General features: G+C 45.4%; 1 protein-coding gene across 8 annotated transcripts in view; it reads left to right on the forward strand.

Annotated features, from left to right (window-relative positions):
• MCF2L2 (MCF.2 cell line derived transforming sequence-like 2) overlaps nt 1-14,323 on the forward strand; it is a 196,788-nt gene that overhangs the window by 46,418 nt on the left and 136,047 nt on the right. For all 8 annotated transcript variants that reach the window (XR_015697982.1, XM_087725167.1, XM_087725172.1 and 5 more), the window contains exon 2: nt 6,679-6,762. Coding sequence is in view for 7 of the 8 variants with exons in the window: in XM_087725167.1 (XP_087581293.1) it covers nt 6,679-6,762 (84 nt within the window). In the remaining variant the exon portion in view is untranslated. The remainder of the gene's footprint in view (nt 1-6,678; nt 6,763-14,323) is intronic.

Genomic DNA, 14,323 nt, shown 5'->3' on the forward strand with positions numbered 1-14,323 from the left:
GAATGGAGATTTTGCAGTGTCCTTCCTCTGCCATGCCCACCAAGCCATGCCGGCCACATGATCATGGAGATGTCTTCGGACAGCGCTGGCTCTTCGGCTTTGAAACGGAGATGAGCCCCACCCACTAGAGTCGGGAACGACTAGCACATATCTGCTAGGGGAATCTTTACCTGTACCTTACTTTCCTCTCCCAATCATATTAACCAAAAATGCAAATAGTCCTGGCTCCTTTGGCAATCTGAGACTTATAAAACTTAACTTTCGGTGATTTGTTTTGGTTTATGGCTTCTTTCTGTAACTGTGAAGAGCTGGGTGAGAAACATGAAGCAGGACTAGAGGGGAAGCTATTTTCCTCCTCAGGGTCCTTAATGGGATGACATGGTGTAAAGAACAGAATTTCTATGCAGCTGTGACAACAGTTTTCAAAAGACCAGGATCATAAATTTTTCAGATGCAAACGATCAAGTTCATGGGGTCACTGGATGGGTATAAAGTCTCCTGCTTTGAGCAAGGGGTTGGACTAGAAGACCTCCAAGGTCCCTTCCAGCCCTATGATTCTATATGGGTTGTCCTTGATTTACAACAGTCCATTTAGGGACCGTTCAAAGTTACAACAGTATCGAAAAAGCGGTTTATGACCATTTGTTGCCTTTATGACTATTGCAACATCCCCATGGTCACGTGATTTACATTTGGAGGTCTGACAACTGGGTTCATATTTATGACGGTTGCCGTGTCCTCTTTTTACGACCTTCTGACAAGCAAAGTCAATGGGGAAGCCAGATTCACTTAACAAGAGTGTTAACAGGCTGCAGGGATTCACTTGACAAATGTGGCAAGAAAAGTCGTGCAAACTTGCTTAACAAATTTCTCACTTAACAACATAAATGTCGCGCTCAATTGTGGTTGCAAGTCGAGGACCACCTGTATTCTTTGATTCAGGCTGCAAGGAGCAGCTTCCACAACTGCAGTTCCTCAAAGGGCCAGAATTGCTGGATTAAATTTATAACCCAGCTCAGAGAAAGTGGTTTGAATTTATGTTTCGGGTCACAGGGCAGAGGCATAAATTCAGCTTGAGTCAACTCACGATTGATGGGCAGATTTGGTCAATGGGGGAGCAAGGGAGAGATTTAGAGGTCAGGTTAAACAATTGGCGCTTCAGATTCTCAAGCAGACGTTCAAAGCTTCACTCAATCTGAGAGATTAGAAATATAGAGTTGTAAAGTCAGGGCAGCTTTGCCACAGCTAAATGAAAAAAGCCAACATTTGCCAGATGCACACAATATAAGAAATTGTAAATCGGGATTTATAGAAGACAGTTGCTGTGTTTATGGAACACGGTTGCCGGCCAAGGAAATAAATCTTAGGATAGCTATTATCAGTCATAAATTATCCAGGCACATTTCAGCACAATGTTACGTATTGGGTGACTCTGCTCAGAATCATCTAAAGCAGTTGTTGTGCCCCACCAGCAACCAGCAGAGCTGGCAGCAGATTCGGACAGTGAGGAGGTTGGGGAGGAAGATGGGCCAGTCCTGGAGTCTGGGGAAGGCTCTGATGAGGGCTTTGTGTCAGAGGCAGAGAGGGGGCCAGAGCTGTATGACAGTTACCAGCTGCTTTCAGAGTCAGACATCAGTGAGGCAGACGAATAGCAGGAGCCTGTTCCCAGTGTGCGCATGTGCAGAGTTGCCAGACGAAGGGAAGAGCTAAAGAACAGGGGTTGACTTGGGAGTAAGGCCACAGGTGGACGATGAATGGCCCCTCCCAGAGGAAATAAAAGAGGAGCGAAAGGGGAGTGGAGTTTGCAGGAGACAATTAGTTCGCTAATTGGTTAGTGACTCTCCGAGACTCCTTGCCAAGTTTTGCAGATATCAGCCTGGCAGCTGTCCAAGCCAGATAAGGTCTGTGACTATAAATTCCCCCTTGAAAGGCTTTGCCGGATGGGAATGAGAAGAATTCACAGTAAATTAATAAAAGGGATTTTTGTCGGGACAAGGAGTTGACTTCATGCTCTTGGGAAGCCTCGGTCAGAACCGCAATGTTTTGTCAACCTTGTATGCTGGCTGGGGAATTCTGGGAGCTGAAGTCCAGATACATTAAAGTTGCTAAGGTTGAGAAACACTGATCTAAGGCAGTGTTTCTCAACCTTGGCAACTTGAAGATGTCCAGACTTCAACTCCCAGAATTCCCCAGCCAGTGAATGGACAGTCGGTCCTCGACTTACAACAGTTCATTTAGTGACTGTTCAAAGTTACAACGGCACTGAAAAAAAAGTGACACATGACCGTTTTTCAAACTTACGACCTTTGTAACAGTCCCATGAAGATGTGATCAAAATTCAGATATTTGGCAACTGGTTCATACTTATAACCGTTGCTGTGTCCTACGGGTCATGTGATCACCTTATTTTGCAACCTTTTGACAAGCAAAGTCAATGGGGCAGGTGGATTCACTTAATAACCGTGCGACTAATTTATCAACTGCAGTGGTCCACTTAACAACTGTAGCGAGGAAGGTCATAAAATGGGGCAACACATCTCACTTAACAGAAATTTGGGGCTCAATTGTCATAAGTCGAGGACTACCTATATTGTAATAGCAACCGCAATAGCACTTAGACGGATATATTGCTTCACAGTGCTTTACAGCCCTCTCCAAATGGTTTACAGAGTCAGCCTATTTGTTCCCAACAATCTGGGTCCTCATTTTACCCACCTCGGAAGGATGGAAGGCTGAGTCAACCTTGAGCCGCTCAGGATCAAACTGCTGGCAGTGGACAGAGTTAGCCTGCAATACTACATTCTAACCACTGCGCCACCACGGCTCCTTATAATACACACCTTATAATACTCGTACGATGAATTCATTTCAATTGCAGGGTAGGTGCCGAGGTCTTGTAAAACTAAAATACAAATTTAAATCAATGTTTCTCAACCTGAGCAATATTAAGATGCGTGGATTTCAGCTCCCAAAAATTGCCATCCTGCATGTTGTTGTTGTTGTTAGTTGCGAAGTCATGTCCGACTCATCACGGCCCCATGAACAATCCCACATGTTAGCTTGGGAATTCTGGGAGTTGGAGTCCACGCATCTTGTAGTTCAGGGGTGTCAAACTCAAGGGCTACGTGGTACTTAGATCTGGCCCACGGAAACAGTGAAAGACCGCCCCGTGGTGCTTCTGCCAGCAGAAACGGAGTTCCCAAACTCCATTTTCATTGGCAAAGGGTTGCAGGAGGCTGTCCAGGCCGAAAACGGAGCCTGGGAGCCGGGTTTTGCTGGCAGGAGCCCGGAGCCCCCGACACAAGTGATGTCGAGCTGGCCACCCCCACTCCTTCCTCGAGGTCAAACACAGCCCTTATGCAGCCCTTAATGAAATCGAGTTTGACACCCCTGTTGTACTTGCTGAGATTGAGAAAACTGGTTTAAAATGTAAATTGCTTTGGTTTTTAGTGAGACAATCCATTGGAGCCCAGCCTCCAGCCCTTGCTCTCTTTCTGCCAAACTAATTACCTTTCTCTCTGTTTAGCATCATGCAAAACTTTTCCTGATTCTGAGTTTGTTTGATTCTGAGCTCTTTTTTTTTCTGATATTGCTGATTATTTATTGTGACATTTTATTATTTATTATTTTTAAAGATGTTTCTTTCCATGAATTCTTTCAGCGGATGCAGTTGCATTGGGTTAGAAAACTGTGGCCCTGATTTACAGCTGTGTCGGATTTCACTGCAGATTTAGGAGTTTTTTCCTGAAACCCAGGGATAAGGAAATAACTTCCTTACTAATAAAGGAAGGTATTAGAAATGCAGGCGTGAATAGGCTATTTTTAACGGAATGCACTGAAGCGTAAAAAATTGGGCCATCTTCCACGGTTCCTTTCTCTAGCCTCCTGGTGATTTCCATTAATTTCTGAATATATTATGATAAATCCAGCTGGTAGAAGACAGCAACCATGTTAAATGACCCAGATGTTTTTTTTGCTAGAGTCATAGGGTGAGTGGGATAGTAGGACAAGTGTAAAATGATTACACACCGGAAAGGGGAAAACCCACTGCTTTAAATATGCAGTGAAGCTTACAAATATCTCATTTAGCTATCACTAGTGCTGATAACCTGGCATTGCCTGGGTATTTATATGTGGGGAAAACGTCTGGACCAAATGTAATTTCTAATGTTGGATTTTCTGTCCCATTGATGTCTGACTCTGAAGGCAACTGATAACTGGCATACAGCTCTGGCTTCCTCTCTGCCTCCGACACAGAGCCCTCATCCGAGCCTTCCCCAGACTTCAGGACTGGCCCATCTTCCTCCCCAACCTCCTCACTGTCTGTCTCTGCTGCCAGCTCTGCTGGCCGCTGGGGAGCCACAACAGTGGGTGGGTTGAATAAGCACCTGTAGTAATCTTGCCATGTGTCAGGGGTGGGTTCCTGCCAGTTCTAACATCTTCTATAGAAGAGGTTACCCAAATCTACAGTGCCGCTTAGAACCGGTTCCAGCTCCCTCCCCCCGCCCGTCCGCACATCATCAAGATGAAGAGCGAGAGGAGGAATTCTGGGAGTTGAAGTCCACAAGTCTTAAAGCTGTCAAGTTTGAACACCGCTGGGTTTTTTTTCCTAAAGAGTTAGGAGTGCAAGGGTCTTGTAACCTGACAGCTTTAAGACTTGCGTGCTTCAAATGCCTGAGTTTCTGAGCCAACATTTTGGTTGCTAAGCAAGAGCGTTGTTAAGTGAGTTTCATCACATTTTACAAGTTGGCCACGCCCACCCAGTCACATGGCCGGCAAGCCACTCCCACAAAGCAGGCCACACCTACAGAAGAGGTGTAAAAAATTTTGAAACCCACCCCTGCTGTGTGTGTGTGTTTGTGTGCGTGAGCGCGCATAAAGGTCATAAGTGTGATAAATGGTCATAAGTCACTTTTTTAAGTATTGTAACTTCAAACAGTAACTAAGTGAGCTGTTAAAAGTCAAAGATTACTTGCATCCATTTTTGCATTTTTTCGCGGCAGAAGCTCCACGGGTGGAGAGAAAAAAGTTTTATTATGCCCCAAAATCCTACATCCTTTGTAGCAGATGAATTAGGGATGAACGCATTAGATGCCCAATTGAAACAGAATCATAATATTTTCATACATTTCTGAAAACAAACAGTGTGTCTGTCACCTGGATGAGGTCCAGCAAGCGATTGCTCAACACAGGCAGAGCCCTATGGGAAAACTACTCAGACTGAACAGCCAAGACGTAGATGCAGAAAGAGATAAAGATCTTGGAGAGGAATATGGGAGACAAGTCAAAAAGGAAAAAAAAAAGCACAGCAGTTAAAGTATTGAAGCGGGCAAGAGATGATGGATAGATGATTTTTCGTGCTTGGTGTTGTTTTGATTTGCTTCTCTTCCCTTCTTCCCTTTCTTTTTTCTTTTTGTAGGTAGGTGACATGGTTAGAAATTAGGTAGGATAGAAAGAAAATGTTTTTTTTTAACAAAGGATGACATGATTAAAAGAATAAGAGATAGAAATAAGAGAAAACTGGAATATTAGTGTACACTTTTATCAGGGGTGGGTTTCTCGGCCCGTTCCAACCGGTTCGGTTGGAACGGGGCTGGCGACGTCCTCGTGCACGCGCGCAGTGCACACATGCGTACTAGCGCCTGTGCGATGCTCCAGCTGCTCCTGGAGGATCGCGCAGGTGGCGCAGTGGTTAAATGCCAAGGTGGCGCAGTGGTTAAATGCAGCACTGCAGGCTACTGCTAGATCAGCAGGTCAGCGGTTCAAATCTCACCGGCTCAGGGTTGACTCAGCCTTCCATCCTTCCGAGGTGGGTAAAATGAGGACCCGGATTGTTGGGGGCAATATGCTGACTCTCTGTAAACCGCTTAGAGAGGCCTGGAAGGCCTATGAAGCGGTATATAAGTCTACTGCTATTGTATGCGTCCTGTGCATGCGTGGAAGCGCAGAACTCGTCAAAACCGGGTAAGAAACGCGGGCGGGCGGGTGGATCCTTCGGCGTTCCCGGAAGTTACTTACTTCTGGGTTCGCCGACCAACCGGTTCGCGGGGACCGCCGCGAACCGCCTGAAACCCACCCCTGACTTTTATAAATGAGAGCAATAATAAGAGAAAACATAGGATAATTGAATAATGACAAGATTACAACTTTATGTAAATATGTATTACTATTAGAAATATATACACGTTGGTTGAAAGTAGTAACTATGACTACAGCTATTAGTTTTATTTGTATTAGAGTGTATGACACCCAGGTGCCACTATGTTCACGCATTGATGTTTGCAAAAAATAAATTTTAATTTAAAAAAAAAAACCACTGGCAGGGCCGTTTCAGAAAACTGGGATAACCCTTGCAAGCGTGACCCCCCAAAAGCTGTTTTTTGCTGGAAGGCCACTCTTGAGCTTTGATTTATGATTTGTTCTGCACAATTGCAAAGGCAAGACACAGAGAAATGAAAGTAAAGATACCCCTTCTTTGTCAACAAGATTTTGCTTGCCCAAGGGGGGGGGGGGGTTGGGATATGGAGTAGGGATTGGAAATCATCTGACAAAGCCAGAGGCAAAAACGCAGCCAAAACTGTCAACCAACTCGGGCTCTTCAACTGACTATCTGCTTTGTACGGCTGAGTTACGGCGTAGTAATTCCTCCTTCTGGCTCTCTCTTCCCTTCTTGTACAGATGAAATAATGCAACAGGAGATCAGGCCTGTCACGGCGGTGGAGATCATTGAACAACTGCACCGGCAGTTTGCTATTTTGTCAGGTAAGATATCTTCAGTGCTCTTCATATTTCACTTTTTTTTTCCGTTCTTGACTGTTAGAGCAATTAATTAGTAGAATGATTTGACTCCAGAAATTATGAGTGCTCCAACACGGGGACATTTTTAAGGAGAGACTGGACAACCATTTGTCTGAAATTGTATAGGGCTTTCTGCTTGAGCAGGGGGTTGGACTAGAAGACCTCCAAGATCCCTTCCAACTCTGTTATTCTGTTACAACCTCGGTTGTGTCCTTTTGGAAATGATGGGCGGTGTTTCCAGATTCCCCTTCCCCACCCTGAACAAATCTCATGAACAGTAATTGCCGTCTGCTTTTGACAGATAAACAAATCCAGATTTTCCCCCAGTAAAACTTTTGAAGAGGTTCTTCTACCAAACATACCTATTTGATTTTTATCCCACCTATATTACTTTAAAAGTAACTCAAGAGAGGAAATACACACACATTCCCTCGTCCTCCTATTTTCCCCACAACAACATCCCTTTCAGGTGGCTTGAGCTGAGAGAGTGCCTGGCCCAAAATCACCCAGCTGGCTTTCATGCCTAAAGTGGGACTAGAATTCACAGTCTCCTGCTGATTGGCCTAAAGTCAGCCAGTCACCTTTCATGCCTAAGGCGGGACTCAAATTCATAGTCTCCTGGCGATTGGCCTAAAATCAACCAGTCACATTTCATGCCTAAGACGGGACTAGAATTCACAGTCTCCTGGCGATTGGCCTAAAGTCAGCCAGTCACTTTGCTTGCCGAAGGCGGGACTAGAATTCACAGTCTCCTGGCGATTGGCCTAAAGTCAGCCAGTCACCTTTCATGCCTAAGGCGGGACTCAAATTCATAGTCTCCTGGCGATTGGCCTAAAGTCAGCCAGTCACCTTTCATGCCTATGGCAGGACTAGAATTCACAGTCTCCTGACAATTGGCCTAAAGTCAGCCAGTCACCTTTCATGCCTAAGGCGAGATTGGAACTCACAGCCCCTTGATTGTAAGCCAGCATTTTAACCACTACATCAAACTGGCTCTCTCTATATGCCATTAAATAGCACAATAGTGAAAATCTACCAAATTGTCTCATGTGAGAGTCCATTTCTCTTTGCCAAGAAAGATTGTAGCCAGATTTTGGGGGGTGGGGTGGGGTAGAGGAGGGTGGAGGAGTTTTGGCTTTAATAACAAATGTCATGTAAACATTTAGTAGGGAAAGTTACTTTTTCAGACACATAAGAGTCAAACTTGAAGCTCCAGGCAGTCCTCTATTTACAACACTTCATTTAGTGACCATTCGAAGTTTGGGATTGAAAAACAGGATTGAAAAAAGTGACATGACAGTTTTTCACTTACGACTATTTCAGCATCCTCACGGCCACATGATCAAAAATCAGACGCTTGGCGACTGACTCACATTTATGACCGTTGCATTGTCCCCGGAGGTCCCATGATCCCCTTTTGCGACCTTCCGACAATCCAAGTCAATGGGGAATCCAGACTCACTTAACAATGTCGTTACTAGCTTAACAACTTCATGTGGCAAGAAAAGTCATAAAACTCACTTAACAAATGTTTTCACTTAATCGTCGAAATGTTGGGCTCAATTGGGGTCATTAAGTGGAGAATTATTTGTAGTTTCTGCAATCGAGATCGCTTCCTGACTGCACAGAGGGCTACCGTGTTTTCCCGAAAATAAGACAGGGTCTTGTTTTCTTTTGATCCCTGAAATAAGCGCTTGGCCTTATTTTCAGGGAGGTCTTACTTTTTGTGAGGTGCAGGAGGCGGCGAGTGGGGTCACCTCATGGCGGCTGCTGTGTTGTGCGTCGCTGGGCCTGCCGCTCTTTTTGTGGCAGCCATTAGCATGCCAGAAGGGGTGTGGTGGCTAGAGTTGTGGGAGCGGCCGTTAAGTAAGGATGTGTGGGGTGCATGGAGCATGTCCCCCCTCCCTTCCCCCCTTCCGGCTGCGCATGCGTTTGAATATTTTTGGGGAAGGGCTTATTTTAGCGCATGCACTCAAAAGCTTATTTTTGCGGGTGTCTTATTTTCAAGGAAACAGGGTAACAAGAAGGAAGGAAAACCTTGGTTATTTTAACACACACACACACACACACACACACACACACACATATATACACACATATATACATACATACATACATACATACATACATACATACAGACAGACAGATAGATAGATATAGATATATATATGCAGAGTAACGAGGCTTACATCTGTTACTCTTTTATTTTTGATAATCTCTCTATTTTCGGGGGTCTATAGTTAGAACCACCAATTTAAGGGACACACCACTGCTTATAAAAAGGCGGTGGATTCAAAGATTTTTCCCGAGGCTACTTTTCCCCCCCCCCAAAAAAATGCAACTGCTTTTGCAAATCCACTTTGATAAATCCATGAGAATTAGCACGTCACACAGTCTGCTAACCGCCTTCTGTTAATGGAAAGTCTGTCTTTTCTAAAAAGAAAGTGAAATTGAAGCTTTTGGTGGCATCTGTTCAACAGATTTACATCGTGGCAGTGTTCCGATAATGGGGAACTCTGTGGGGATTTGCATAAGCCCTGCCCCATAAACCCTGCAGCCAGTCTCATTATATTAATATTCCTGGAGTAGTTACTCACTTAATGACCAGTGGATTAGTGACTATTTGAAGTTATGAAGAACCCATCCCCCCCCCAAAAAAATATTTAGGATAATCCCTCCCCCCTTATTGTCACTGCATTTCAGGTTCTTGCCTGGCTTTTATGTCTGTGATTCATGATGGTTTAGTAATGGGTATTTTTGACCAGTTTCCAGCAAAACAAACAACTCACAGGAATCAATAGATTCTCTTAATGACCATGGCGTTTGCTTAATAATCTCCCCGTTCACTTAACAACCATGGCGTCTCGCTTAATAACCACTGGGAAAAAAAGTTGTAAAATTGAGTCCAGTCCCACAAGTGCCTTGATTTTACGACAGAAATTCCAGGCTCCATTATGGTTGCAAGTTAGAACTATACCTGTATTGGGTGCCACTGAGCCACGGTGGCGCAGTGGTTAGAGTGCAGTACTGTAGGCTACTTCTGCTGACTGCTGGCTGCCTGCAACTTGGCAGATCGAATCTCACCAGGCTCAAGGTTGACTCAGCCTTCCATCCTTCCAAGGTCGGTAAAATGAGGACCCAGATTGTTTGGGGAAAATATGCTGAGTCTGTAAACTGCTTAGAAAAGCACTGTAAAACAGTATATAAAGCTAAGCGCTATTGCTGTTCCTCTTGTTAACTGAAACAGATCTAGAATGTCTGAAAAACCTCTTTGATGAATAAAATATATGCTTAGATGCCTCAAGCCAAGCTTGCCTTCTACATTAAAGAGCTCGTGCTGTTTTCTTGATAATAATTTGAAATGAGCTTGCCATCCCTTCCTCAAGAGATTCTCAGGCTAACCTATCCATTTAGAATTTCTCAGGTGTCTCTTATCTGTATCCTAACCATGTTCAACCCTGCTTATCCTCTTGGAGATCAAGAATGACTAAATACTGCCACCTGCTGTTTTATTTGGGTACTATCAACAGCTATAGTTCACAGAAAAAAGTGTCTCGCTTTTGCATTTTTCTGAATCTTCTATATATCAGGGGTGGGTTTTACCGGCGGTGGTTTGTGTGCGCTTCGCGTTCCAGTGCTTTCTGACACCAGTTCTTTGCTTGTTAGTTCCTCCTCTTATCTGATTATTCCCTGTGCTGCATCTCTTCATTCCCCATATGGCCACCCACACATCCTATTATATTTTACTGGTTGATAACCCGGCATTGCCCGGATATTTATTTATAGGGGGAAAATGTCTGGACGTAAATTCTAATGTTGGATTTTCCCCCTTACCAGACGGAGCCCCCTTGTGGAGTACTGTGAAGCCGTTACCATGGCAACTCCACCTCACTGTACAGTAGAAGCCATGTTACAGCAGTACAGTAGAAGCCATTTTAAGGCACAACATGTTGTATCTTAACAGAGCACATACCCCAAGGGGTTTTAGGGGTGTCTTACATCCACAATATTTGTTTCCGGGGAGTAAGTCATCTTACTCATCAGTCATCAGGGAATTACTCTAATATCATCCTTCCTAATGGACGCTGCTACTTTGGACTTCCATATTTGTAATGCCAAAAAAGAGGATACTCTGGGGAGGCCCCCATTTAATCTAGTGGGCCGCGTAACATTCTGCAAGTAGTCCTTGACTTACGACCGCAAGCGAGCCCAAAATGTATCTTGTTAAATGAGACACTTGTTAAGGGAAGAAAAAAGGGAAGAGATGCTGAGAGTGCCCTGAATTTTATGCCCTCTCTGGGCTTTTGAATTTGAGCTTGTGTTCTGATTGGTTGTCAGACTCCCATGGAGCGATGCAGGGGCAACTTTGCAGGTTGTGTTTTAAGTCCCAAGCTTGGTTGAACCTTGTTGGGTGATGTAATCTTCCCAGGCGCCATGTGGGTGAGTTCTGTTGCTAGATGGGTAGAGGGCTAATTCTACCTTTGTTGGATCTTGGGTGAGAGTATTTGCCTATGAACAGACCTAGCTATCTCTTTATCGGACATCTGCTGTGGGCTAGAGCCAAGGTGGCGCAGTGGTTAAATGCAGCACTGCAGGCTACTGCTAGATCAGCAGTTCAGCGGTTCAAATCTCACTGGCTCAGGGTTGACTCAGCCTTCCATCCTTCCGAGGTGGGTAAAATGAGGACCCAGATTGTTGGGGGCAATATGCTGACTCTCTGTAAACCGCTTAGAGAGGCCTGAAAGGCCTATGAAGCGGTATATAAGTCTACTGCTATTGCTATTGCTATTGCTATTGAGGAGGGTGGAGGCTTTTAAGAGTGAGTCTGTTTCTTGCCTAAAACATATTTCTTCATTTATCATCCAGGGAAATATAATCTGCCTTTTTAATATTTCCTAGAACAGTGATGGGTAAACTTTTTTGACTCCTGTCTCAAAAGCAGGGGGGAGCGCGAGGGGGGGAGTGCATGGGCATGCCACACTCGTAATGCTATCTGCGCCCACCCCTGCATGCGCCTGTGTGCGTGACCAGCACCCCTCTTTTGGCGCTCTTTTTTCGTCCTCCCCATGCTCCAGAGGCTTTCCAGGAGCCTGTGGAGGGCAAAAACTGGCCCCCCGCCTCCCGGAGGCGCTCCAGATGCGTCAGGCTTCCCTGAAGCCCCCGGAGAGTGAAAAACCAACCTACGGGGAACCCGGAAGTTTGGGAATGATGACTTCCGGTTTGTCCGTAGGACCAGTTTTCGACCTCCGAAGCCTTCAGGAGGTTCCCTGAAGGCTCCCGAAGGCGAATACAGCCCTACAGCCAAACCGGGAATTCCTTTCCCGAACGTCCGGTTTGCCCGTAGGGATGGTTTTTCACGCTCCGGAGGGCGAAAAACAGCCTCGAAGGAAGGCCAAAGTAAGCTGGGCAGCACACACATGTGTGCTGGAGCTGACAAGGCAACGTCTCGCATGCCCTAACCAATGGCTGCACATGTCACCTGTGACACGCGTGCCATAGATTCGCCATCACGGCTTTAGAGCCGAGGTGGCGCAGTGGTTAAATGCAGCACTGCAGGCTACTGCTAGATCAGCAGTTCAGCGGTTCAAATCTCACCGGCTCAGGGTTGACTCAGCCTTCCATCCTTCCGAGGTGGGTAAAATGAGGACCCGGATTGTTGGGGGCAATATGCTGACTCTCTGTAAACCGCTTAGAGAGGGCTGAAAGCCCTATGAAGCGGTATATAAGTCTACTGCTATTGCTATTGCTATTGCTATAGAATATTTCATTTTTCTAGGAGGGGGGTAGGTGGTAACTTCCTACACTTGCAATTTATTTATTCTGCTTTTCTGTCTCATTAACTATCAGTCTTCAGCTCTGAAAGAAAGGTCATAGTAATTGGGCTACTGTGCTACTTTCTGAGCTACTCAGAAAGGTCATAGTAATTGGGCTACTGTGCTACTTTCTGAGCTACTCAGAAAGGTCATAGTAATTGGGCTACTGCGGCCACTGTGACATCTGTCTTCTCCGAATCCTAGGCCAGGGATGTCCAACCTTGGCAAATTTTAAGGCCTGCGGATTCCAACTCCCAGAATTCCACAGCCAGCCATGCTGGCTGTGGAATTCTGGGAATTGAAGTCGCAGGCCTTAAAGTTGCTAAGGTTGGTTATGGATGCCTCGGCCTAGATCAAACAAACGGTTGGAAGGAAAATCCATCTGGTCCAGTTCCAACCTGGGAGAAAGAGGCTGGAAATAAAATGGAGGCCGGAGGCTGTGATTGGAAAAATGGTCCATTTATTGATGAGCAGAACCACACACACAAAGACAGCGTTCAGTTCTGGGTCAGCTGAACTACTAGCTGAGCGAGAGGAAGAGTGTCAGCCTCTACTTTCCTTGCTTGCTATCGGCTGCCATAGTAACGGGGAGGGTTACTCGTGGTATTTGCGGGGGGGAGAATTACTAGGTCTTGGAGGAGTTATCATGAAGGGAGTTTGGTTCTCACCATCTTCTGCACAGGCTGATAGCAATAGCAATAGCAGTTATACTCCTTTTAGGCCTATTGTAGTTTGTTTGGATTGGATTTATGATGTTATGCGGGCCCACTCATTATAGTTTATTTGATAAGCCGCCATAATAGCAATAGCAGTTAGACTTATATACCGCTTCATAGAGCTTTCAGCCCTCTCTAAGCGGTTTACAGAGTCAGCATATTGCCCCCAACAACAATCTGGATCCTCATTTTACCCACCTGGGAAGGATGGAAGGCTGAGTCAACCCTGAGCCGGTGAGATTTGAACAGCCGAACTGCAGAACTGCAGTCAGCTGAAGTAGCCTGCAGTGCTGCATTTAACCACTGCGCCACCTCGGCTCTACAATGATGGCTGGTGTTTGGACTTGGTCAAAGTCAGCCGTCTCTGCATACCATCTGGATGAGGCCACTTGAAGGTGCACCCCGCATGGCACCTTTGGGAGCTGGGGATTGCACATTGGGTTGGGGTAATTGGGGAGAGGGTCTTGGGTAAACGTTTGATATGTAGACGTTCGCGCATTTTTGCTTCAGATCTTAATTGCTTTAGCTGTTTTCATTTCATGTCCAGTTAAAAGTACCTCTGTCTCTACTCAAATGGAGTTGAGGGGTTTTATACGGTTCTGTGTGTTTGAACTTTGGCATTTGTGCAATATGGGCTTTGTGTTTTTAAAGAGGCTGTTCGGCAATTCCTATTGCGGCTAATGGCTTTCGTCCCGTGTTGGATCTTGGGTTGTTCTAAATCCTACCATTCTGCTTTTGTCAGCTGTCAAACTTTCCTGCAAGGGGTTTCGGAATATCCTGCCTTGAATGGACTTCTGCCGGCAGTGCTTGCTTAGCTTATGAATGGAGCCATCTGGATAGCTGACTTCCTCTTTCAATGCGCTCTTTATCTCCTTAAGTGCTGGCGTCTGCTGTGGCCTATTAAGAAAGACTGGGGGCTGCTTCCTGCCTCTAAAAACACGTTTCTCCATTTCTCCTTTGGGGGAAATATAATATTCTGCCTTTTTAAAAAATATT

The sequence above is a fragment of the Thamnophis sirtalis genome, unplaced genomic scaffold, assembly GCF_051295495.1.
Source record: "Thamnophis sirtalis isolate CommonGarterSnake01/CBP01778 unplaced genomic scaffold, rThaSir2_p1.2 scaffold_11, whole genome shotgun sequence".
NCBI lineage: Eukaryota > Metazoa > Chordata > Lepidosauria > Squamata > Natricidae > Thamnophis > Thamnophis sirtalis.